The sequence below is a fragment of the Podarcis muralis genome, chromosome 3, assembly GCF_964188315.1.
Source record: "Podarcis muralis chromosome 3, rPodMur119.hap1.1, whole genome shotgun sequence".
NCBI lineage: Eukaryota > Metazoa > Chordata > Lepidosauria > Squamata > Lacertidae > Podarcis > Podarcis muralis.
In genome coordinates, this window is record NC_135657.1 from 34,018,848 (window position 1) to 34,043,382 (window position 24,535).

A 24,535-nucleotide genomic window follows, 5' to 3' on the forward strand; every position below is an offset into this window, starting at 1 on the left:
GTGGAAGAATCTGATAAATCTACAGAATTGATAAATCATCATTAGTACAAAATTCAACTTGCAAGCACTCAACTATAACCCAACACATGACAGGACTAGTACATGATAAAGGCAATGTATATTTATTCACTTTACAAAGGAGGGCAGTATTTGGTTGCAACAGCTTCAATTATAGACAAATAACTGTACATTATACTGGTTAATGGCTCAAAACCTTTACCCAACCTTGCTCTCAAAAATTGTTCATACCACTTCAGTTTAATTGAACTAATGGCAACCCCTGTTCTGCCCCGAAGATTAAAAATTCCTAATAAATGTATACGCGTTGTGTTACATTATTCACAAGCATCTGCCCCCTCTTTTCATATTTTTTTTTTATCCTTATCCTTCCAAAGATGGACTCTTGTCTCTGGGTCAGCATTAAACTTATATACAAGCTCAATTAAAATTAAGAGGTCAGGAACCACCAATGGACCTAATTTTCTTTTGTTTTTCTGAAGTACAAGAAAAGTGACTGATTTTACACACACACACACACACACATATATAAAAAGTTTGGTTTCAAAAAGAAAATGCTTTGCTCAGCCTGATTGGCGTTGTACCACTGCCAAGGCCTAAGTAATTCGGTTATGAGCGAACGGACATGGGCGGAGAGAGAGAAGAGGAAGAACAATCGACATTAAGGTCTTACAAAAATATTTATTCTCTTCCAAAAAATGCAGCAAGGTGCCAACTGGAAAAGTACTTAACTAAAGAGGGCTAAGGTAGAAGTGGTCTTCATTCCGTCAGAATTTGGAACTGTTGAAACTGAGCTGCAACAAGTTTATCATCCAAAGAGCCTTGGTAAAACTATTTCATTCAAGATGCAAAATGAAATGTCCAGAAAATGGGGGGTAATCTTTGCCTACTATGTAGAAGAAAAATCTTGCACTGTGATCCCAGGAAGTATAGGACAGGCGGTAAAGGAATAAGAAGGCTGGCATTGTTACACATTCTGGGCTTGGAAATACAGTGTCCCAATATGCCATCACAGCCGTTGGGGCCAAGTATCCCTTGTGTGTTGTAAGCGGTTTTCAGCGTGGCAGTCCAGAAAGTTTTGGAGGCCAGTTAATAGGAGTTTTCGCCCCCTTTTAAAGCATATGCTATTCTTCTTCACTTTCATTTTCTGGATCCAAATCTGATTCCCCATTGATTTCTTTTTCTATAGCCATTTCTTGTTCGTCGCCTGAAAGTTCATCTCTTTCATCGTTCTCATCGCTTTCCTCTTTCTCATCCTCTTCATCCCAGTTCTCCTGCAGGAGAAAGTGACAAGACACGTGACTACTGTGATCACTTTTAAGAGCCTGACCTCCAAGCGTGGGGGAAGGAACTAATTGGGAGCTTTTACTTACATCTGAATCATTTTCTCCAGCCATCTCATCATCCGAACCTTCCTCTGATGATTCTGTCAGGACAGAATGCACGAGGTTTGAGACAGACCTTTCTTCAAAGAGATACTAAGAGCGTGCACTACTATATGCTAAAAAACTCTTTCATTTAACCTATTGTTATATTAGTTCGGAAGATCCAAAGCAATTTTGCTGGCAGAAAAAAAACAGGTTCAGTAGGGTTCGAAGTTTAACAGTAGTCCCCAAGCCCACTTAAAGAAGACTAACAAGCTGGTTTCAGCCTGTAACTTGGAAGCAAAAACCCCTTTATGCTTCTCATTTGGTTCTAACCCTCACCAAATCCTCTAGTCACTCAGGACCAGTAAACTAGCCAGCCAACTTCTAGAATTATTCTGACCAAACACTCTGGCACTACAATTAGGCAAGCTGCATGGTTAATAATGTTTTAAATAGATATTTTATATGTACAAACATACACACATACAAGTGAGATCGTGTTTTAATTATATTAATGTTTAATTGTTGTTGGGGTTTTTTTAAGCTGCTTCTTTATTATCTGTAAGCCACCTTGAGTCCCCATCAGGTTAATCAATGACACCGTTGTTTTTGACTCTGGACTGCGGCAGTAGCATTTCAATTTCTGATGGGATATATATATATATATATTATATAGATTTTATATAAAGCCTTAAATGCATACAATCTTAAGGATTTATATAAAATCTCTTCCCCCTATTTAGTCTATACCATGTCACCTGCCCCCACTAGCCCAAACATCTGCATGTTCAAGGGGACACCTGAAAAGGGCCCCTACATGGCTATAATTGTATGCCTGGATGGAAACGGCCTTTTCAGACGTTTTGCTGAACTCATGAGTATAGGGGACTGGACATGCAATGCTGAACATGGGGCAGCAGGCTCAGTCCAACTCTTCCTTCCATGCACAGACTAATACTGGAAGCAACTTTTGAGAGCCTGACATGAACACAGCAATAAAACTGATTCAACTATTTGAGGCTTATTTCAGCGATGCGGAATCATTCTCTTCCTTACCAATTGCAGTTGATAAGACCAAAATGCTACACGCACAAATCTAAATCTGAAACAAAGGGGCCACGGCCTTAACAGAGCACATCTTGTTCCCTGATAGCTCCCAAGGCACCTCCACTTAAGTCCCTTTGCTTACCTTCTTCATACACCAGCTTTGCAGTCTGGTTGACATCAGGCACATCCTGAGTCTGTTCCAATGCAGCAACCTGAAAAGAAATGTATGGCATTAACAGGGGCTGTAGCAATATTTTATAAAACGATGCCATTCTACCACATGTGTAGAACTTGCATTACTTCATAGAAAGTAAACTGAATTGCATGCGATTAAAACACAGTGCTACTCAGAGAGCTTGTTTGTGTTCCTGTTGGATGAGAAAAGGTTACGATACAAATAAAAGCTTGGTGGATGTTTCAGACAGTTACATTAAATGTTTGCATCTCTAACACCTGATTCTACACATATGCTCAGAAACGCTTCTTGAAAATTGTAAGAACTAATGAATGCCGGAAAGTTATCCAGAATAGTATGTTATTGTAATATGAAAATAATCACACAGAGACATATATGTCTTTCAAAATATTTCCAAAGAAATATCCTCGTTTCTCTGTAATAGATCATGAGGAGCCTTCTGACATCTTAAAGACTCAAAACGTTATTGTGGCAAAAACTTCCATGGGCAAGAACTTGGTTAGCTGCTCAGATGTATTCTTTACAGTAGGCTGATTCAATATACTGCAGGATATATTGTCATCAAGATGACAATGTGGGATTTAGTTCTTAACTGCTTATGTCACAACTGTTAGCTTTTAAGGAGCAACAGGACTGTGAGAAATACTGTACAGTACTATTAAAATCAATTATTACACCCAGGAGAGTACAAGCCATGATTCTTGTAATATGTAACATCCCTCCATTCTTACATTCATATTTTTCCTGTGCCCTACAACCCACTTCAACTCACTTGGGTGACAATAAGGTAGAGTTTCCCATGTAAGCGAGAGAGCTTCTGCAAAGTCTTCACTCTGCTCTCCATTAACTGATATAGCATTCCCAGCTGAGGGACCAGATCCGGCAACTGAGGAGAAGGAGAGGGAGAAAGCATTTGTCTCTTAACAAAATACATGGGAATAGTAAACATTTTACCGTAGCACCAAACCAGCTGCAATATTATAAATATTAAATATACACATATACAGAGCGGTACATGGTTATCTTCCACTTTGATTACTGCAATATGCTCTATGTGGGGCTACCTTTGAAGGTGACTTGGAAATTACAATTAATACAGAATGCGGCAACTAGACTGGTGTCTGGGAGCAGCTGCTGGGACCATATAACTCCTTGTCCTAAAATATCTACATTGGCTCCCAGTACATTTCCGAACACAATTCAAAGTGTCGGTGTTGACTTTTAAAGCCCTAAACAGCCTCATGCTCAGTATACCTGAAGGAGCGTCTCCACCTCCATCGTTCAGCCCGGAGACTGAGGTCTAGCTCTGAGGGCCTTCTTGGTAGTGACGCTCATCTTGTGGAATGCCCTCCCATCAGATGTCAAAGAGACAACTAATTACTGGGTCTCATCTTCTGGAATATGGCCTTCTCTGTGGTGACTCCCCAGTTTTGAAATTCCATTCCATGGGCATGAGACCAGCAGCATCAGTAATGGTTTTCTCCCACGAAGCAAAAGTATTACAGGTACTAAGAATTAGTGTCCAATTCTTCCTTTCTCCCCACCTGATGTTAGATGATGGGCAGGTGGGCATATTTGGACCAAACAGGGAGGCCCGAATAGGCACACAGGTTGGATTAACACCACTAAGTTAATCAATGAGAGACACCATTGTTATTTGTCACTGGACTGCTGCAGTGGGGTTTCAATTTTTGAAGGTGTGGATCTGCCCATAGTCTCAATATCAGCACAATTCAGAACCATGGGCAGAACGCAATGTTGCGCATGTGAGCTTCTGCTTGTATGCAATAGGGCTTAGCATTAAGAATCAGTGAGCTTTGGGACAGGCAAAGAATTCAGGTCACACAAATGGGATCGTTGAAGCACAAAGCTGGGATAGAGGAGAGCGTTTAAGTGTACTTACTGTTGAAAGGTAAGATGCATGTATAGTTAAAACGGCCTTTAGCCATCGAACCATTTGTGAGGCGCTGGAAAACAAGGAGTAAAGAGAGTGACCTGCATTTACTGACATGGGTTAGAAAAACAATACAAAGCATGCTTCATATCTCAAGATGAAGAACCCAGACCACTTCACAAAGGGATACAAATGAAGAAACTGTCAGAAATCATGATGTGCACAATGCACCATCTGTGTAAGCAGTACGGTTCACAGCAGTGGCATTTACATCAGCCCAAAGTGCAGCACGGCCTCACTCACATCTTACTTCCCCAAAGCAGAAGAGAGTGCACATAGAAAGCTACCTCAATGCAGAATTACGACCATCTAACCCAGAATCACCTGGCTCCCCAGGGTGTCAGGCAAAGATCAACCAGGACAGCTCTAAGTTATTAAGACAGATTTAGCCATTCCGTCATCTTTAATAATTGATGAATTTGCAATAGCAATAACTATCAGTTTGCCTGAAAGATAAATAAATCAGATGCACATCTGTCTGTGGATGTCACCCAGCCATGCTGCATTCCTTTAAAATGGATACACACTCAAAATGCACATCTGGTGCTACTAACTGAACATTAATGCTCTTTTAAGCACCACTACTGCTGGATCGGGAGACTATCATTTATCACTGCCTAACAGAAGGATGAATCAGAGCTGGTATATGGAACTTTCCTCCCTTTTAAATATTGATTAGTACAGTTTCAGATGTTTTTATGATCTTTAACTGCTGGTTATGTCTCCTTTGATAGTAACTCTTTTACAGAATTATGTCATATATGTTGACCGCCGCCCTGAGTTGTGCTTCCACATTTTAATGAAGAAAAATATGTAATCTCTGCTTACCTATATGGGTGCCCTTGCAGCCTTTTTGTGAGCTAAAATGGAATAGAGAAAGCAGGCACAGCTATAACAAGACTGATATAAACAGTTTTCTTCAGTAAGGCAAATATAAATTCTCAAGTGTTCAAAACCTTGCTTCCAAATAGGTTTGTAACTCAGCTTTCTGTTCCATTTGCTATTTTATTCATCGTCATCATAAAGTATTTTTTATAGCACAGTTTTGTTACTGGAGCACAAAAAAACCAAGAACCATACTACATGGCAAACCAGATTGCAAGACCTTATCTATCAACATCAGCTTATTAAAATATTGGTCCATTGGTTAAATGCTGGTTTCAGACTTGGTTTTTTTTATTTTTACACAAAGGGCTGCACAAAGTGAGCCCTTGGTTTAACCAGTGATCATTCAGCAAGTTTGATTATAGTGTGATAACTCTGTTGAACACTGAGAAAGCAGAATGGAACTTGATATAAAATTCAAAATCATGCACTGCACTCATTTTTAACCACAAGTTACAACATAATGTGATGTTTCAGTGTTCAGCTGCCATCAGAATAAAAGCCAATGGGCAAATTCAAGGCAACATGTTGTGGTTTGTGTACAAATCGGTTTGGTTTCTACACACAGCTGTTTACTAGTCTGAACAGCAAAATATAATTTAAAGAGAAGCCTCCTGCAAACGAGCAGAGATGGTTCATAGGGATGGGTTGTGCCAAACTGATTGCCGTTTATTATCTGCAATTATGATCCCTAAGTCTCTTTCTTTATTATGTAGTTCTAGTATTTACATGAAAACCAATAAAAAATATTTGGATAGTCTGAACAGCGTAACTCTGTCAAGTAACACAGCGGCAATATTCTCCTCTGAATATGTCATGGCAGCCATTCCGCTTGGAATAATGCAATGAACTACGTTCACTTGTGATGAAATGCATTCTATCCAGATATTACTAAGATACAGTGCTGTCTGTTTCCATTTTTCAGAACAACCATTTATTTCACTTCTGGTGCTGCATCAGGTTTTATGTGACAAGAAACTAACCTTGTTTTCATAACTGGCTTTCAGCTTGACAAGGCACAGAATCTTGAGAACTAAAGGCCACCCCATTTCATATGAAAGAGACATACCATTCCAGTTTATGACAAAGCTTGTGTCTGCCTTGCTTAAACTAAGACTCTGGTGTAATGTTGGTATTGTAGTGACTTATAATAAAATATTTTTTACCTCATGCAGCAGAGGAATGACAGAGTACACAGGCATTCTGGCTACTGTTTTCTTTATTATTGCTTCCTTCTTGGTTTGAAGCACTTTCTGTTAAAAGAGGGGAAAGCAAATCAGTGAAAGAACCATGTTACTAGCTTATGTTTGGCACCAAAAATGCCCTGTATCAGAAGCCAGTGTGGCATATTGAGTAGTGCACTGTAATTCAACTGGTAAAGCCAAAGTTCAAAGTCCCACTCATCAGATGGCCTTGGACTAGTCAGTCAGACACACACACACACACACACACACACACACCCCTCAGCTCATTTGGTAGAGCATGAGACTTAATCTCAGGGTCATGAATTCAAGCCCTATACTGGGCAGAAGGCTGGACTAGATGACCCTCGTGGTCCCTTCCAACTCTACAATACTATGAATATAATACAAAAAAAAAATGTTTCAACGTGGAGTGGTCATGCTCACTATTAAACTTGTCAGCCATGCTTTCCTCAACAACACTTGAGTTCCAGCCACCCTCCCACCAGGTTTTCAGTTCATTCCAAACAGCTACCACATGAATGTACTTCCACTCACGCAGCAGGACTTCAACTTCCCCTCTTCCCCCCAGGCACACCTCAAATCTGCTCCGGAGTATCTCCCAACTCTCCCGAGCAGATTTTGAGGGTGCACAAGGGAGAATGGTCCCTTTGTGCAAGTGGAATTCCATTCTGCGTGTGCATAATACAGTACTGGATGAAACGCTATGACAGCATTATGTGGTGACTGAGCAAAATTAGACCTCATTGGGCTTGTCCCGTCCCCCCCCCCCAAGGATTTCTTTTGGTACTTCTGCAAATTTTGGGGTTCCCCAAGTTTACAGTCTCCTCCCCCCTCTTGAAAACATGTGCTACCATTTAAGCAACAGAATTCACAGCAGCAACATCAAAAATAGAGAGAACATGTGGAGCATGCAACCCTGGGGTGTGGGTAGCCTGCTGCATGAACAGGCATGCAGTAACCAAAGCAAACCCCTCATTTAATTATTTCTATGCTACCATTCAGTAAAGCTTCCAGGGTGACTTACATATAAGCAATACATAAAACCTAATAAATAAAATACTAAATATGGCTATTTGGTACAAGAGGGAGTCTTCCCTAACCACAACGCTCTTTACACTTACATTTAGTATTTCAGGATCACTGCTTTCCAAACCCTGAACTAAAAGCACTGCAAAATTGTCCGTCTGTGGAAGGCCTCCCGTTGACTGTTTCATCTTCATCACATCAATATCCATTGCACCAAGGCGGTCTTCAATGCTCTCCTATACAGCAAGGAAAAAGTCATTCTTATTTGCACAGCAAGGGGCACTACATACAGGACAATATCCCCATAATTAAGCTTTGTGGTGCTTTTTATGCCACCCACCTATAAGCCAAATCCCTCTTCACAGCACTACAGTTGCATGTGGAAAGACCAGCCATTCATTAAGCTTAAGGACAGAACAAAATCAAGAGTTAATGGATGACCAGGAAAGTGGGGTATTCTTTATCTGTTTTTGCTTGGGGGTGTTGTTACTGTGGTGGATGTTAATTCTTTGTATCTTTAGCTTGTATCTTATGATTTATGTGGAAATTGTTCCATTTGTTTGTGTACTTTTTGATGTTTGCTTATTGTTTATGACTTTTTATGTTTGTAGTTACATATGTTTTTTTTTAAAAAAAAAATATATTCTAAGCCGTCCTTGGAAAGGCAGCATACAAATAAAATGATTTAGTTTCAATTCCCTGGGTTGAACTTTTGACCACTTCCTGTGAACCTCTGAACTGTCTGGTTAGAATAATCACTTAAAAACAAATAGCAATCATTTCCCCACCACCACCACAAAATATACACACAAAGTGTGTAGCTTCACAGGTATATATGCCATTGATATGGCATACTGGCCAGACACACTGTGCCTCAACACTGCCCCATGTGAACTGAGAATGTGCCCCAACACTGCCCCACAAATGTGTACACTATAAAGAAAAGCAAAAGGGAAAGCAAAGAATTGTACTTCAAGGAGGCTTATCCACTGTATTTGGCCTTCTTGTTGAGAAACCACAGGGATCCCAGAACACAACGTGAAAGTTAGTGTACTGAAAAAATATCTAAAGTGCATTCTCCTCCACAGTGTGTACTGTACAGTCATACATGATGATTGTGCTGTGCATTTATTCTAGGCCAAACATCAATTCACCTCTCTACCAGCTGCAGTAGACTTTCTTTTGGTCTCCATTTTCTCTCCACGAAATGAAGGTTTGATAGCTGCACTATGTCCAGGAAGTCCAGGCATTAGCGTTTTGACTTCTGAGTTGATAATGGGAGTTTTCACCTTTTAAAAAAGAAGAAGAAAAGATATCTGCATTTGTACGAGTACAACTGCCCCCATATTTTACACAGTAATTTTGATCTTGCTCCAATTTAATTTGCACAACAGATATTTCACTTGAAACCAAAACTGTTCTTTTAAGAGAAAACATACCTGGCAGCTAGTTCGTTATTTAAACAGTAAGAAAAATAACAGAAACAAGATACTTACTAAGCAAACAGAACTGCAGGGTTAATACCTAGAATTTAAATTTTATGATCTTTAAAATGCACTTTTAAAAAACCTCCTCCTAATAACCTGTTGAAATCTCTTGTGCCTTAGGAACTGAAACCCATTATTGCTGGAATGGCAGAACAGCTAATGCCGCCATATGCCAGTTCTCAGTTGCCTCAGTTTTTTTTGTTTTGTTTTTACACCTTTATTAGTGGCTTAAACTATACTGATTGCTAAGATTCAATGGGCAGCTGCTAGGGAAAGGCAAGCTCTCCAGTCCCTCCTCCCAGGAAGCATATTAACAGGAGATACAAGGTAGGTAGACTGATCACTCCTTAAGTCATATATGTGGGTGGAGGGTATCAAAGGTCAGCAAAAGCATGACAATTTCCCATGGGATTTCCGTTTGCATTCTTACAGCAAGACAGCAGAAGCTCAAATGGCCTTCCCACGTTTTCTTTTATTCTGCCTGTCCAGTGGTGCCTCGCAAGACGAAATTAATCCGTTCCGCGAGTCTCTTCGTCTTGCGTTTTTTTCGTCTTGCGAAGCACGGCTATTAGCGGCTTTTAGCAGCTTTAAGAAAAAGGAAACAAACTCGCAAGAACTCGCAAGACGTTTCGTCTTGCGAAGCAAGCCCATAGGGAAATTCGTCTTGCGGAATGACTCAAAAAATGGAAAACCCTTTCGTCTAGCGAGTTTTTCGTCTTGCGAGGCATTTGTCTTGCGGGGCACCACTGTACTGAGACCTGTGGAAGTGTCTGTCCCCCCACTTATGCAATTAAAATCCTTATGCACAACAGTGGGTCCGTGGGCCTTCTTTGAGTAGAACTTAATTGGGTACAACTTTTGAATGATATGGTTACTTTAACATGAACTTATTTGCAAGAAAAGTCTGCATTTTGGAAATCTGAGTTTTCAGCAAAGGTCATAAACTAAACCACTGGAACCATCCATGCTCAATTTGTACACGGATAAATATCAAAATAAGCAACAGCTAATAGCACCAGATGCATGACAGAAACAGAACTTACATATTTTCAGTAATTACAGGACAATGCTCTATGCATGTCTACTCAGAAGTAAGCCACACTGATTTCCATGGCGCTTATTCCCAAAGATGATTAGATTGCAGCATAATTTTGGCTCATTAAGCAACACTCATTTGGCTCATTAAGTAACTATCCTGCTTACAATGAGTCTACTCTTTTGGTGGGCTTTGTTTGGATCCTAATTATAAGGGCTCCTAGAACAGAGAGGCATGCCCCTGTGAGATATACAAATTGCTTTCCATCCTTTAGGTATGCTCAGACAGCCAAGAGAAATGTGTCATCATTGGAATTCAGCAAAAAGCGAAACCAAGATCAAAGTCATCACAGCATACTCGAGGACCTTAAACTTTCCCTTCTTTTGTGGCTAGCGTAGCAGAAGAAGCCCTGTAAGTTCACTGTTAGAAAGCTTACATTCGCCCATCTATGCCAATATGCAAGTGGATAAACTATCAAGAAAGAAGAAGAGTTTGGATTTGATATCCCACTTTATCACTACCCAAAGGAGTCTCAAAGCGGCTAACATTCTCCTTTCCCTTCCTCCCCCACAACAAACACTCTGTGAGGTGAGTGGGGCTGAGAGACTTCAGAGAAGTGTGACTAGCCCAAGGTCACCCAGCAGCTGCGTGTGGAGGAGCGGAGACGCGAACCCGGTTCCCCAGATTACGAGTCTACCGCTCTTAACCACTACACCACACTGGCTCTCTGAAGACAAAACAGTTTGTAGGCGCTGTTAAGACAACATAGACTCTTATCATCATGAATATACACACAGATCCCTCATTTTAAACATATGCATAGCAGAATTGAACTATGTGTGCCAGAGCAATTCTAATGGATGAAATGTATCTTAGGTTCAAATCATCTTCATAGACAAAAACGCCAGTGTATTTAAAAATACATTCTGGGATGCCATCATGCACTTGCCATTTTTTTTTACTCTATGTATTATATCAAAGAAACCAACATCTCCATTATGAAAAGGATTACTTAAAAACAGATTTCAATCTTACCTTTGTCACAGCCATTTCTGTTTTAAGCATCAAGGTTTTCTGAATGTCTCTTACTAAGCACATATGTGACTCTGTAGTATTCACAGGCTACAACAGAGGGAGACACAAAAATAGATGTCAATACTTTCACAGGTCAGTAACAGTTTTTAGTCACAGTATCCAAGTGGTTTCAGTAATAGGGAAGACTCTTGAATGAAAGCTTTTTAGGTTGTCCACTTCCCCCAATCATGTAACCTATGTATAAACTAAGCTAACAAAGTTTTAATTGCAACTGAATTGCAAAAACAAGAGGCTATATGAAATACTGAATTTTTAATTATGAAGCAAAATCAAAGCCTTCCTGAAATATTACAAGGCGCATCAGATAAAACTCAGCATGAAATAGTAATAATCTCAATTTAGATTCAGATTTTGTATCAAGGCATCAACTTTTGAGTTTCAAAAAGACATCACATACCACTCTCTCAATGACAGGCTGTAAGGAGTTTCCATACATAAGTAGCAACGATTCCTTATCGGAACAAAATGCAGCTGCTAGAATAGGGATTGGCTTTGGCGTGGCATCACTTCCCTCTCCAGATGTTGCTACCTGGATTGTACATTTTGATGTCAATGGTTTTTTGCAGGAACTGCAAGGAAATAAGTCTGTTAAATATTATATTCTGCACACCTGTCTCTGCAGTTTTAAAATCTCTTCACAGTCAAACATGGGAGCAAGCCTCACAACCTTCCAAAGCACATTGTAACTACGTCTTACTGCCAATCAAAGCTCAAGCTCAATAATGAATGAAGTTAGACATTAATCTGCATATAATCCTTCATATAAAAAAAAATCTCAGGTTGGTTTGCCTTGACAGAACCAGCCAAAGACCATCAAGTAGCCAATCAAATTCTTTGTAGTATGCCATCCACACAACTACCTTAGTGTTTGAATGATGCAGAGAACTACAGCTACCATGTGCTGAGATGGCAAGGAGAATAAGCCTCAAGTTTGCCATTTTGCTGCCAGGTTAACAAAGGCAAGTTATATTTGCCTAAAGTGATAATCAGTGGCAAACCTGAGTACCGCCCCCCTCAATTTCACAGTCCTCTGCTTCAGTCATTAAAAACAATTCAAAAAGTACAGCTGAAAGGACTTCTATTAAAGATCAAATTATAAGACAAACACAAATATTGGGCTCTATTAAAGAGAGTATTGAGTGTTTCAGATACATCCAAACTGAACCTTGCTGCCAACAGAGATTTGCCCCACTACTCTCTTCCATGCTTTGGTAACACAATATTGAAATAGAGATGTGTGTATGTTTAAATACCAACTTACCCATTTAATACTTGTTCAAATAAGTGCAACTGTCCATCTCTGCATACAACTGCTAGTTTAACTGGCTGAAAAGAAATAATACATCATCAGATCACAAAACAACTACCATATCAATAATTCAGATATTTTCTCTACTTCTATAAATGTGGTCAAATAGGTTAGTTGGTTAGAGTATAGTGCTGATAACGCTAAGGTTGCAGGTAGATCCCCGTATGGGACAGCTGCATATTCCTGCATTGCAGGGGGTTGATCCTCAGGGTCCATTTCCAACTCTATGATTCTATGAAATGTTGATCAGACACATTTACTATAAATACAACTTAATTATTTAAAATCACAAAGTTTATTTTTAATGGCTGCTTTTTAAGTTCTCCAGTTATACAAAATAGATCAGAACTGAGCCAAAATAGTTTCTACACAGTGGCATCAGAAAATCAATAGGTAAGTTACATTTCCTTACCTCCTCTTTGCTTTCTGACATTGTCAGGTCGATATGGATTGGCTCATCTGTAGCCATGAAACTCATTACAGCATTCCTTTCTTTCCTGTCTGATCTCACCTGCCTTGAGATATAATAGTGACAAAAAATGAGGCAAAAATAACAAAACAATGACACCATAGTGTAACGTAAGCACATGCTCAGAGAACCCTGGAAATTCAATTCTGCACTGAACTGTGAAGGAGTAGAAGCCACGTTTTCATTACATCTGTTCACGGCAACTATCCAAAACCCACATTTCTGATCATGGAGCTTTCTGTGTTTCTAAGTACATTTCGTATTTTGGGGTACAAACTGACAACACTGATTGTTAGGGGGAAAGCTACATACCAAACATTGAGTAACCGGTCGTGCACTGCTCCAGATAAGAAATATAGCCCTGTAATTCCATCAAAGGGTTGATTTTCATTGGGAGGCCGTACTGTGACGAACATAAGAGTTGAAACTGCTGTAGCATGTCCTGTGAAATGCTAGAGAAGAAATTTAATTTTAGAAATGAAACCCAATTAAAAAATGTAAGATAAAAGATCTGTTCTACACACCAGTTCTACCAAAATCAATGGGATTTTCTTACGAGAAAATGAATTTAGGATTAGGATGAAAGGCAAGTATTAAAGAAAACCACTTTTAAATCCAATAACAATAAGCTTATATGTATTGCAGCACTAGTTGTAAGTCTTGTGTTTGGGATAAATGAAGAGGTAAACTGGTAACGATGTTCTTTATCCAAAAAAGAAATGATGAGCTTGAGCAAGTCATTTTAAGAATGCATTTCAGTACATTAGATCATTATCTCATGATGTTATTGCTTTCTATTTCTCCAATCATTATTCTTTCCATAAGAGTTAATCTATTCCATCTTTCTGTAGAGCTTCCCAGAAAGGTAATATAAAAAATGTCAGGTTCAACAATCAAAGAGGCTCCTTAGAATAGCAGGAAACCTACTACAAATTAGTTTTGCATAATAATGCATTACAGTGTCTAGGGGTGGCAGGGACAGGCAGCTTGTCATTCTCATGTGCTCAAAGGTACTGTATTTCTGCACGTAACAGAATCATTTTTCCAGAGTTAGTGGAAAAATAAGCACAGGGTAATCATTGGTCACTGTGCTTCAAAAGAAACAAACTTCTAGGTCTGGGTATATCCGTCATTTGATAAGGATATATCCAAATCTACCTTAGGAACTAAGACATAGCTAAGTGGGAAAAAAGGCTTCGAGCTCATCAGCTCAACAACATAAATTGTTGTGTTAGACTGGGAACCGCCTTAGAAAGCTTTAGACAAACTATTGTTGTATAAGGCAATCAACAGCTATTTTTCTCATCTCCTGCTTATAAACTTCCCATAGGTACCTGGTTGGTCTCTATGGGAAACCGAACCCTGGACAAGCCAGGATTTTGGTCTACTCTAGCATTACACTTATGTTATGTTTAACTAAAAATCTAGAAAAGTGTGTGTGTGATGAGGCTGATGGAAGGAGACTTCCCTGCCCACTCTTTCCCATGGCAGCACACCAAAAAGACTCTTCCAAAGGTTGGGAGACCCCACATAATCAAGCAAACGTAACAGCTGAGATTGAGAGTAGACAAGAGGCTTCTCCTGGATCAAAGAGCCTTTTGTCTGCTTAGGGAAACCCCTGGACACAACTCTATGCTTTTTCCATAATGCAGATGTAATTTGGTGAACAGGCTGCTGGCAGTGCTCAGACACAGCCAAGGAATCTCATGTCCTCATTCAACTGTCAGCCAGTAGAAACCACATTGACAGTATCATCACAGCAAACCTTCCAGCAAACCTCTATCTTAAATTATATTACTTAAACAGAATGAAGTGAAGCAATAAGAAGTTAGCAATCTTCACCATAAGAAGTTAGCAATCTTCCCTATGTTCTTATTTACCCCAAGCGAATACTTACTCTGTAGACTTCCTTGGTCTCCAGGTCCCACAATTTAATAGATCGACCAGCTGAAAGAAGCATCTTTCCATCAGGACTGATGCATAATGAGCTCACACTGCTGTTATCTCCTTTCCATTTGCTAGAAAGTTTGAGAAGAATGGGAAGAATAGTGAGCACAGCCCTGGCAAGAGTACGTACCATTTCAAAAATAAAGAGAGGGGCATTTAAAATAATAGAATTGTGTAGCCTCAAAACATTTGTTTCAAGAGTGTTAAATGGGAAGTGATTTGCAAGAAGTATTAAAATTACCAATAAAAACAGTTAAAAGCAAGTAATTAAAACATTTAAAAGATCAAAACACATCAGCACCTATATATCTGGACAGGCTTGCCTAAACAAAAATATTTTAAGCAGGCACCAAAACGAATACAGTGAAGGCACCTGCCTGGTATCAACAGGCAGATAGTTCCAAAGTGTAAGTGCTGCCACAGTATCTTACAACTGTAGATTGAGTATTATGTGGCACCTGTAACACAACCAGGTCCACAGATCAAAGCAGTCGAGTGGACATGTATAAGGTATGGTAATCCTGAAAGTAAACTGGTCCCAAGCTGTTAAGGGTTTTATCTGACAATAGTATATATATTTTAAATATATAAATGTGCATATAGTTTTTCAGGGCTCATCAGAACCGTGCCAGCCCAGCCCACTCAAATATTGACCTCATTTGTAACAGCTTAAGAGACCTACACAACTGTACTCTGGGCATTTGTATGCTAACATATACAGGCAACCTCCAAATTGCATGTGGGTTGCATCCCAGGTAATCGTGTGATGGTGAAGTGTGCATAAATCCGCCCCGCCCCCTTTTCTGGCTACTTCCAAGTTGCCATGATGTGCGGGTGCATGGCCACACATCAATTGGACATGCATCAACTGGTTGTTGCCTGTATGCCAAGTGCAACATGTAAATGTTAGGCTGAGCAGGGAAGGCAACACAATTATGTGTAAGGTCTGTAAATCTGCACTAGGCTTCCGGTATTCCAAATCATATATATTTTGGTTTAGCCATTCCTTGCAGAACCTCAATAACTTCAGAGAAGCCAGAAAAAATAAGTGAGGAAGAAACATTCCCTTTTTTGCAAATGGACTTGAGCAACACAGGAAGTCTCCTATTAAGTTTGCATGCTTTAATATTCAGAAAATGTGCTTTAATAACCACAACAGATAAATAGACCTTGTGCTTTCTCCTGCCGCCCCCCTTTAAGAAACTTTAAAATGCTGAGCTTCTTCTGAATCCAGGAAATACTCCCAAAGACAGAGTTTAAATGCACCTATCTGAAATAAAGTCAGATTCACTCCTGTAATAACATCAGTAGTGATATTATCACTGTACAGCTATAAACACCTCCAGGCACCTGCAACATCTCATCTCTCATATACCTATGATTTTTATCTCATGTTCTCTACACTGAATGTGCTCCCTGATTACAACTAAAATAACTCACAAATAAATCCTTTTAGCAGCAAAACAACCTAGCGTCCACATAGCAGCCACCAATTTAATTGCTACATAAAGTAAAGGCCTTAAGCTCCCCAACTTGAATGAGAATTCTTACTGCACGCACATCATAATATAGAGGAAATAATTTGCTGCAGAAAATATGCCATTCCCCCCCCCCCAATGTCTTAAACCTCCATGTATGGCATCTACTCCAGCAATAAATTCTCTGTAGCTGTTTTGTGTTGTTTTTAAAACCAGACTCACCATTTCACTTTGCACGTCTGTGTGTTCCATTCCACAATGTGTTTGTCATCTGAACAGCTATATAAGCAGCCACTGCCCTGGTGCCACCGTACACAGTTTACTTTACGGCCATGACCACTCTAGATGAAAAGAAAAGGTTATTAGCAAGTAACATCACTTCCCTAGTGGGGTTATATCAATCTCTGCTACCCTTCTGTGGCCACTTCAGTACTTTTGCAATAACATTTGTCACTGGGGTGCTTGTGGATTACTCTGTTCACACCCAGTAACTTCATGCTTAGGACAAACTTCTTCAGGACAAAGTAGTGGAAAACACATGGCTTTGTTAGCCAGGGTTGAACTAGACATAGTAGCAGCAGGCAGACCATGTTTGAACACAGATGGATTGTTATTATTAGTAGTAGCATCATTGTTGTCATTTGTTGTTGTTGCATTTATATCTCACCTTTTTCGCCAAGAAGCTCAAGGTGACAAACATGGTTCTCCCATTCCTAATTTACTCCCCACAATAACCCTGTGAGGTAGGTTAGATTGAGAAGCAGTTAATTTTCCTCATCCAACTACTGTCTCCATCCCAGGTAACGCCATGCCCAATGAAAAATCCTGAAGAGCCCAACAGCTTGCCACATTCTTCTGACTTTTTGGGTTGGTACTAATAAAGGTGCTATCTAAGAGTGGGCGTTGGAGGGGTTTTTTCCTCTCTTATGGACCAACATGACTATATCCTTGTTTTTAATTGTTTGAGTACCTCTTTCCTGAGCTGTCCCATAATCACTACATCTAGTCATATAAGAGATGTGCCCACTCTATCATGCTCTTCTACTTTTCAAGTTCTCCCTGAATCATTTTAAGAAGGGGGCTCTACAGCATTATCATAGATGATATGAGGATCTGCAGAAACCCCTCTAGCAACTGGACAGAAGATGCAGAAAATGTACCATTTTCAAATGTGTCTTTAAAAATTGTACAATAAAAGCCACAGCAAGGAACTACAAACTGTGACTTCAAGTGTAACCCTAGGAAAACTGTGAAAAGTGGTGGGGCAGATTAAAACGAATAACAGGTAACATCAAATTACATCACATCATTGGCATGCAGGCAAAGATTGCTAGAAACAGCCCGGCAGGCCAAAGGTTCCCCATTATGGGTACCTGAACTTGCTTATTACTGACATATTGAGGAGGTATGAATATTTTATGCATTTGTATAACATTTCTAATCACCCTCCGAAATTTTTTACCTTTTGGTAACTGCAGCCCAGCGGAAATGCATGATGCAAGCCACTGACTTACTACCCAAATACCAGGGAATACTTCCAGAATATCAAGGAAGCGAAATTTGTCCATCTGCGTCATGAGACCCTTCTGGCATTTCAGCTTGCTTCTGGCTTAACTTGAATTACCCCCCTTGAATTGTTTATACATCTTGCTATTCCTTTAAGTACACTTACCCGGACACTAATATACATGTTAAAAAACCACAGGTCCACCAAGAGAGATCCTTCAGACACATTGTCATTTACCCAAATATTAACTTCCCATCTTTTCGGTCACAGACAGGGAAGTACATTCTTTTAGAAAATCTAAATAAGTTACTTATGAAGGACTTTGTTAATTTCAAGTAAAATTCATGTAAGCAGCACACTGTCAGAGCTGTATCTTGTCATGTATTTCACCAAAAACACAGGCATTTCAGGTTCCCATGACACCTTGCAGGTTTTACAAATTCCATTTCTAACTGCATCAATGCTTGAACCATTTTATGTGAGTTATGATTAAGCTAGTCTAATAAATCCTATGTTAAGAAAAATACAATTTATTTTAGTCGTAGAAAAACATTGAATGTTGTTGCAAGTAATACTTACTAGTTTACTCTGTAATTCTCCTCTTATTGTGCTGTATAACAAAATGCTGCCAACTGCAGTACCAATAGCCAAAAGATCTAACTGTTCACCTGCTTCTGCAGCTTCAGATTTCCTCTTCTTTCTCTGAGGGCCTTCCTGTAAAGTGATCAAATGAAGACAGAAGAAATAGTCTGGTTGGCTATATTAAATTACAGTTTTACAGGCAAGGTCAGGGATAACCAATATTGTGCCCTCCAGGTGAAGCTGTAGTCCAGTTTGCATCTTTCCTGATCATACTGGGTTGGGCTAATGGGAGTTGCAGTTCAACACCTGGAGGGCTCCATGTTTGCTATCCTTGGGCAAAACAAAACAAAGTTTATTCACACATTAAAGGGGATGAACTTAGAGCCTTAGTTGTATATTTTAAAGAAAACCCAGAACAAAACCAAGCTCCTGCTTTAAATGCTTTATTCCCCAAATGAGACAACCTATAGTCAATATTAAGTATTGCCTTTATTCCAGTAAGGGCCATATTCAATAACAAGTTCAAAAGCACACATTTTGCTCTCTTTTTTCTCGTCTCCAAAACAAGCTAAAAATATTCTGCAAAATCTCTCTAACAGCCACATAAAGAGGAAGGCATCATCTTCAATTTATTCATTTAAAAAGACTATGCCAAAAGTATGTTATTCACCTAAGGCTACAAAAAGAGCTAATATGAATTAACAGAAAATGTTGTTCTTAACTGCCACCTTTAAAAAATATTGGGCCACAACTCAAATCATTCCGATCCAGTTATGCTTTTATTAACTCAGGAGGATTGTCTCACTAAGTAAACAATCGACAACCATTTTTGCTATAGTTTCATTATTTTAACTGATTTTCTATCTTCCTTTTTCTTCCAGCAGCCTGTAGGAACCCCTCCTCTCTTTTTTAACTTGTTTCTCTGAATCTCTTTATTAATCCTCTCCCCCAGTGTGCTCTGCTCTCGCCATCCTCTTTGTAGTATGCATCTAGTCTTTCCTCTCTGCTTCAGTTCGCTCACAACACTAAGCCAAACCATGGCTTAGTGTGGTGTTTCCCAGAGGAAACTGTCGCTGCTGCATTCCTCTCCGAATTCTGCTGCTGCCATGCTACCCAGGGTAAAGCCATGGTGTGACTTAGTTCATCATCCAAATCACAAGCTTGTAACCAATAACCAAGGATTTCCCCCCTTATTAAAAAAAAACAGCTTGCCATTTGCCTGGAATGAGACAAACCACAAATGTGAGTTTTGACAACATACTAAGCCAAACCATGGCATAGCTCTGGGCAGCACAGCAGCAGGACAAGGGCATGAGTGCAGCAGCTGTGGTCTCCTCACTGGGAATCCACATGCTCACACAGTAAGTCAAGATTTGGTTTAGTGTTACTTGCAAACTGGGTTTCACTCCTTGCCACCATGGATGTGAGCCCCACCCTCCATTACCCCCTCTCTTTTCTATTTCCCTGCCCAAAGGCTTCTGATGCCCTATTTGTTTATAATATTAAACCATTTTTTTCCATTTTGTTCCACATAAATCTCAATTCTCTCCTCTCTGCTTTCAGTTTCTATTTTGCTGTTTCTCTGCAGGCCAGCTCCCCCGCTCCCAGACCAACATCTGCCTTCCAGGTTTGGCAGTAATGTTACTCAAGATTTTCACCCTTCCCACAAGTGACACCAGTGAAGGAGTCTCAGGCATAGGCAAGACACACAGCATGACTGGCAGGTGTCAGTCTGGACAATACTCTGAACTAGACCACCACACAAAGAGCATATTTGATTTCTCACCTATAAACTCACTAAGCTGACTCTCTCTGAACTGCTAGCATGAAAACCTGAAGTCTACTTTCTTAAACTTATTTTAGGTTTGTACTGTTTTGAATTAAGCTCTCCACAAGCCACAAGAACAAACTTTGGTTTCTGGCACCTAAAGTAGAAAGGAGAACCAAAAACATATACAAATCACTTATATGTCTGTACGTGTGTGTGTGTGTGTGTGTGTGTGTGTGTAAATTAACATCTACAACCACACTAAGTTTGTTGGACTACAAGTCCCATGATCCCTGACCACCGGCCATCCTAGTTGGGGCCTAGGTTGACCATCTGGAGGGCCTAGGTTGACCATCTGTGACATAAATGTGACATAAATGGTCGTTTGCTTTCAAATCAGAATTGGAAACATTTACAGCTCAGCTTCTGATTCTGTTTTAGAATCTTACTACAACTCATACAAACCATTTTTGCCTGTTTCAGACACTGTAGTGAATCACAGTATGTCTGAATCAGGATGTGAGGAAAGGAATAAGAGAGTGTGGTCTGAGTATGTGTGTTATCAACTGCTACAATAATTTCATTTAATACAAAAAAAACCCCACCTACACACAAAACTCTCCACTAAGTGATTATACCTTTCCACACATAAATTCAGATTTGTCAACAAATTTAGTAAGCATTTGGGGTCTTAATTTTAAGGTTACAAGTAAATCATATTGAATGAAGTACTGATTTCAAAAGCCAACACTGTGAGTTTTAGAGATGTTAAGGCTTTTTGGAATCAATGTTATCTAAACAGTTACATTTCTTTCTCTCTGCAGACCACTGGTTTTTTCACAGGTCTCAAATTTCAGCACAAAGAAGCAATACAGTATTAAGATCTCGGGGGGGGGGGCTTACTCCTGTTCAAACTGGGCATGGACAGAAGAAAGTACCCTGAAATATAGACTGCCCAGGTTGTGTTGAATGCTGCCAGGAAATCTGCTTTGTTTTATACTCATCTCCAGGACATTCTTAGTCTTGGTAGCAAGCCTTCCCTCTCAAAAATGTGTAGCCCTTTTTAATACATTAAAAGGTGTTGAGAAATGTGTGGTGTTACAATATATAGATAAGCTTCATGTGAACAGAGGTGTTTTGGCACATGAATTATTCTGATCAAGAATACAGTCCTACGCTGGAAGTTGAACGGAATCTGTTCCGGAAACGCATTCGACTTCCAAAACGTTCGGAAACCAAAGTGCGGCTTCTGATTGGCTGCAGGGTGCAGCCAATCAATCGGAAGCCCCGTCGGATGTTTGGGTTCCAAAGAACATTCACAAACAGGAACACTCACTTCCAGGTTTGCAGTGTTTGGGAGCCAAAACGTCCAAGTACCAAGGCGTTCGGAATCCAAGGTACAACTGTAATGATTTTTATGTATTATTAAACAACATGAGCAACATGAATGGTTCAAGCAAGGGTGTTTTAGTTCTGCAACATTTAAAACAGAATTGGCTAACAAATGTGCCTATGGAAACAAAGTTTATGTCTGTACTCTACACTGACTTATATGTGACCATAGGAAAAAAATGTGCACTAAATTTCTTCTTTCAAAATCGCACTCCCACTTGCTACAAGACTAGCAGTAACTTTGCTGCATTCCTTGGAAAACCAAGATTAAAAAGGAAACCCTTCTAAGTTTGTGAATGATGTGGTGATATTGAAAAGGCTGCCTCTATTTATTTGTTCAGATTTAGTACAAAGAGCTCACAAGGCCACTGTTCCACTGGGATCAATACTGAGCAACTGATGGACTGTGCAGAAAATATCTGAACTAACAGAAAAAGCAGGTTATAAATAAAATAGTAAATTAGGACACCAAGGCTACATTCTATACACATTTAATAGGACTTACATTTGAATAAACAGGGATGGGATTTTGCTGAAAAATACCCATGTGCCAAATGAGGACAACTGTTGCAGCACAAGGCTACAGTCTTCAAAAGCAACCTTTGAAACAACCCTTACAACAACCCTGTGAGGTAGGTTAAGAGGCTGTGACTGGCCAAAGGTCCCCCCTGTGAGCTTCAAGACTGAATGGGGATTTGAACCCTGATCTCCTAAATCCTAATCTGACACTTTAACTACTACACCACACTGGCTTCCTAGAGTACTTCTGCTATGGGGCAGCTATATAAATTAGGTAGGTAGGTAGGTAAATAAATAAATAAATAAATATGGGGAAAGCAAAACGTCAGAGAAGGATCTGAAATATTTTCCTTGAAGCATGAATTTGTCTTATTCTGGATTGTTTTGAGATTTGAGACTTTTTTCCTTTAAAACATAAAGCGGTATAGGAATGAAAATATTAATAAGAAATCTCATTGCCAAAAAAAGGTGCCTAGACATTCTGTTGTGGCAACTGTAACCTAGGTTTAAGGTGCCATTTGGCAATTAGCTTCTATATCTCTTACACGCTCCCTTGCCATTTATCCTTACTCTCACTAAAGAAATTGAGATGTACAGGAACTAGTTTGACACCCCTACAGTGATCACCCACTGGAGTGAATTCATTTGCACAGGATGAAGTAAAGGGGTGCACTGAAGGAGATAACCGGGGGGGGGGGGAGCTGCCCCACATGCTCTGTTATCAGCTATCAAGGATGTAGCCCACTCCTAACTTGATCGGGGGGGGGGGGGATTTATTTCTTAGTATCACTGAAGTGGAATAGCATTATGGAGACTGGCTTCCTATACACAGAGAGGGAGAGACTTACACACACCACCCAAGGATGAGTCCTCAGCATCATCTCTGGACTCAGGAATTGGATTAGGAAAGGGGAGGGGGGCCATATCTCAGTAGTACCACTACTTGCTTTTTTATGCAAACCACCCCAAATTCAGCCGTTCTGTGTGAAACCTGAAAAGCTACTATACTCCCAGAGAGTGCCGATGATAGGTTTTTGCTTTTTTAAAAAATGGAATAAAGTAGCTCCCCGAGTTCCTAACTTGAGATCTTGTTTAGAGCTTGGGGGGGGGGGGAGAACGACCACCCAGAGCTTCTTTACAGACCGAGGCTAGGCTACCTAGTCAAGGCCAGGATGCGGTTTCGCCCTGGTGGCGCAGATTCCACTCGCACGGGGCGCAAACTCCTCTCTGCCAGCCACCATGCGACGGCCTCGGGGCGGAGCCACAGCGGAACACATGTGCTGCAGCTGCGGCCCAAGGGAACCCTAGTAGTAGTGGAGGTGGACGGGGCCCGCTAGAGCAGAAATTCTCAAACCCCCCCCCCCAAAAAAAAAGAATTGGGGAAAGAGGAGGAAAAACCCTCACTCACCCCCTATTGCAAAACCACTAGACCCCCTACGAGGCCAGGCCAAAAAGCGCTGCTTTTTCCTCCTGGGCACCCGAGGCCCAGCCGCACGTGAGGAAAAAGCAAGGCTCGGTTTTTTTCGGGGGGTGGGGGAGGCCTCTCCTTTCCTGCCTCCCCCGTCATTCCCTCCCCGCGAGGTCTGACAGGCTCCCTCCCGTCGGGGGAGGCGAAGGAGGCCCAGCCTTCCCTTCCCGTCCCGCTCCGACCCCCTTCAGCCCCGGGGGGACGCGGATACCTTGCTGGGCGACGGGCGGCCTCCTCCTCCTGCTCCCGGCGGCGCCCAGGCCAGGCAGGTACAGGCGGCGCTGAGGTGGGCAGAGGGCACGTACTCGTGGTGCAGGCGGCTGCTGCCCGTCTCCCACACGCGGAGCCGCCCGTCGGGCCCCGACAGAGCCACCAAGCGCCGCCCGCCGGGGGAGAAGGCGCACGGGGCCGCCGCCGCGAAGGCCGGCAGCGCGCCGGTGGGGGCCGCCGCCGCCGCCACGGCCGAGGCCTCTTCTCTCGAGCATGCTCCTGCCGCTGACGCCGACGCCATGGCGCTCGCTCGCTCGCTCCCGCACTCGAGGCCCGGCCCTCTCTGCTCCCAGCAGGCAAGCGGGCGGCCCCGCGGCAGCCACGTGGTCCGGAACCCCCCCCTTCCTCCCCGCGCAGGCGCACTAGCCTCGGCCTGCCTAGCGCGTCTCGGACGCGCTGACGGGGTGCAAGACGTCTCCTCTTGCCCGGAGAAGCGCGCGCGCAGGCAGGAAGGCAGAGAGAGGCAGGCAGGGGGCTTCGCTTAGTCGGTTGAGGGGCGGGCACAGTGGC

At 41.2% G+C, this 24,535-nt stretch overlaps 1 protein-coding gene and 2 non-coding genes across 3 annotated transcripts; all 3 read right to left on the reverse strand.

The window, feature by feature from the left end:
- Positions 1-106: 106 nt before the first annotated feature.
- On the reverse strand, positions 107-24,321 carry WDR43 (WD repeat domain 43). The gene is made up of 18 exons (XM_028724456.2): positions 23,967-24,321; positions 18,606-18,740; positions 16,742-16,860; positions 14,992-15,112; positions 13,407-13,546; positions 13,038-13,140; positions 12,578-12,642; positions 11,714-11,885; positions 11,257-11,343; positions 8,853-8,987; positions 7,794-7,934; positions 6,634-6,720; positions 5,411-5,442; positions 4,532-4,595; positions 3,401-3,514; positions 2,575-2,644; positions 1,392-1,444; positions 107-1,292 (listed from the first exon to the last, which is right to left on the reverse strand). The coding sequence occupies exons 1-18, from the start codon at positions 24,264-24,266 to the stop codon at positions 1,143-1,145; spliced, it is 2,088 nt and encodes a 695-aa protein (XP_028580289.2). The 5' UTR covers positions 24,267-24,321; the 3' UTR covers positions 107-1,142.
- Positions 10,498-10,576, reverse strand: LOC114595092 (small nucleolar RNA SNORD53/SNORD92). Its single transcript, XR_003706158.2, has one exon. It is a non-coding gene; the product is annotated as a small nucleolar RNA SNORD53/SNORD92 (small nucleolar RNA).
- On the reverse strand, positions 14,775-14,857 carry LOC114595093 (small nucleolar RNA SNORD53/SNORD92). The gene has a single exon (XR_003706159.1). It is a non-coding gene; the product is annotated as a small nucleolar RNA SNORD53/SNORD92 (small nucleolar RNA).
- Positions 24,322-24,535: the final 214 nt, after the last annotated feature.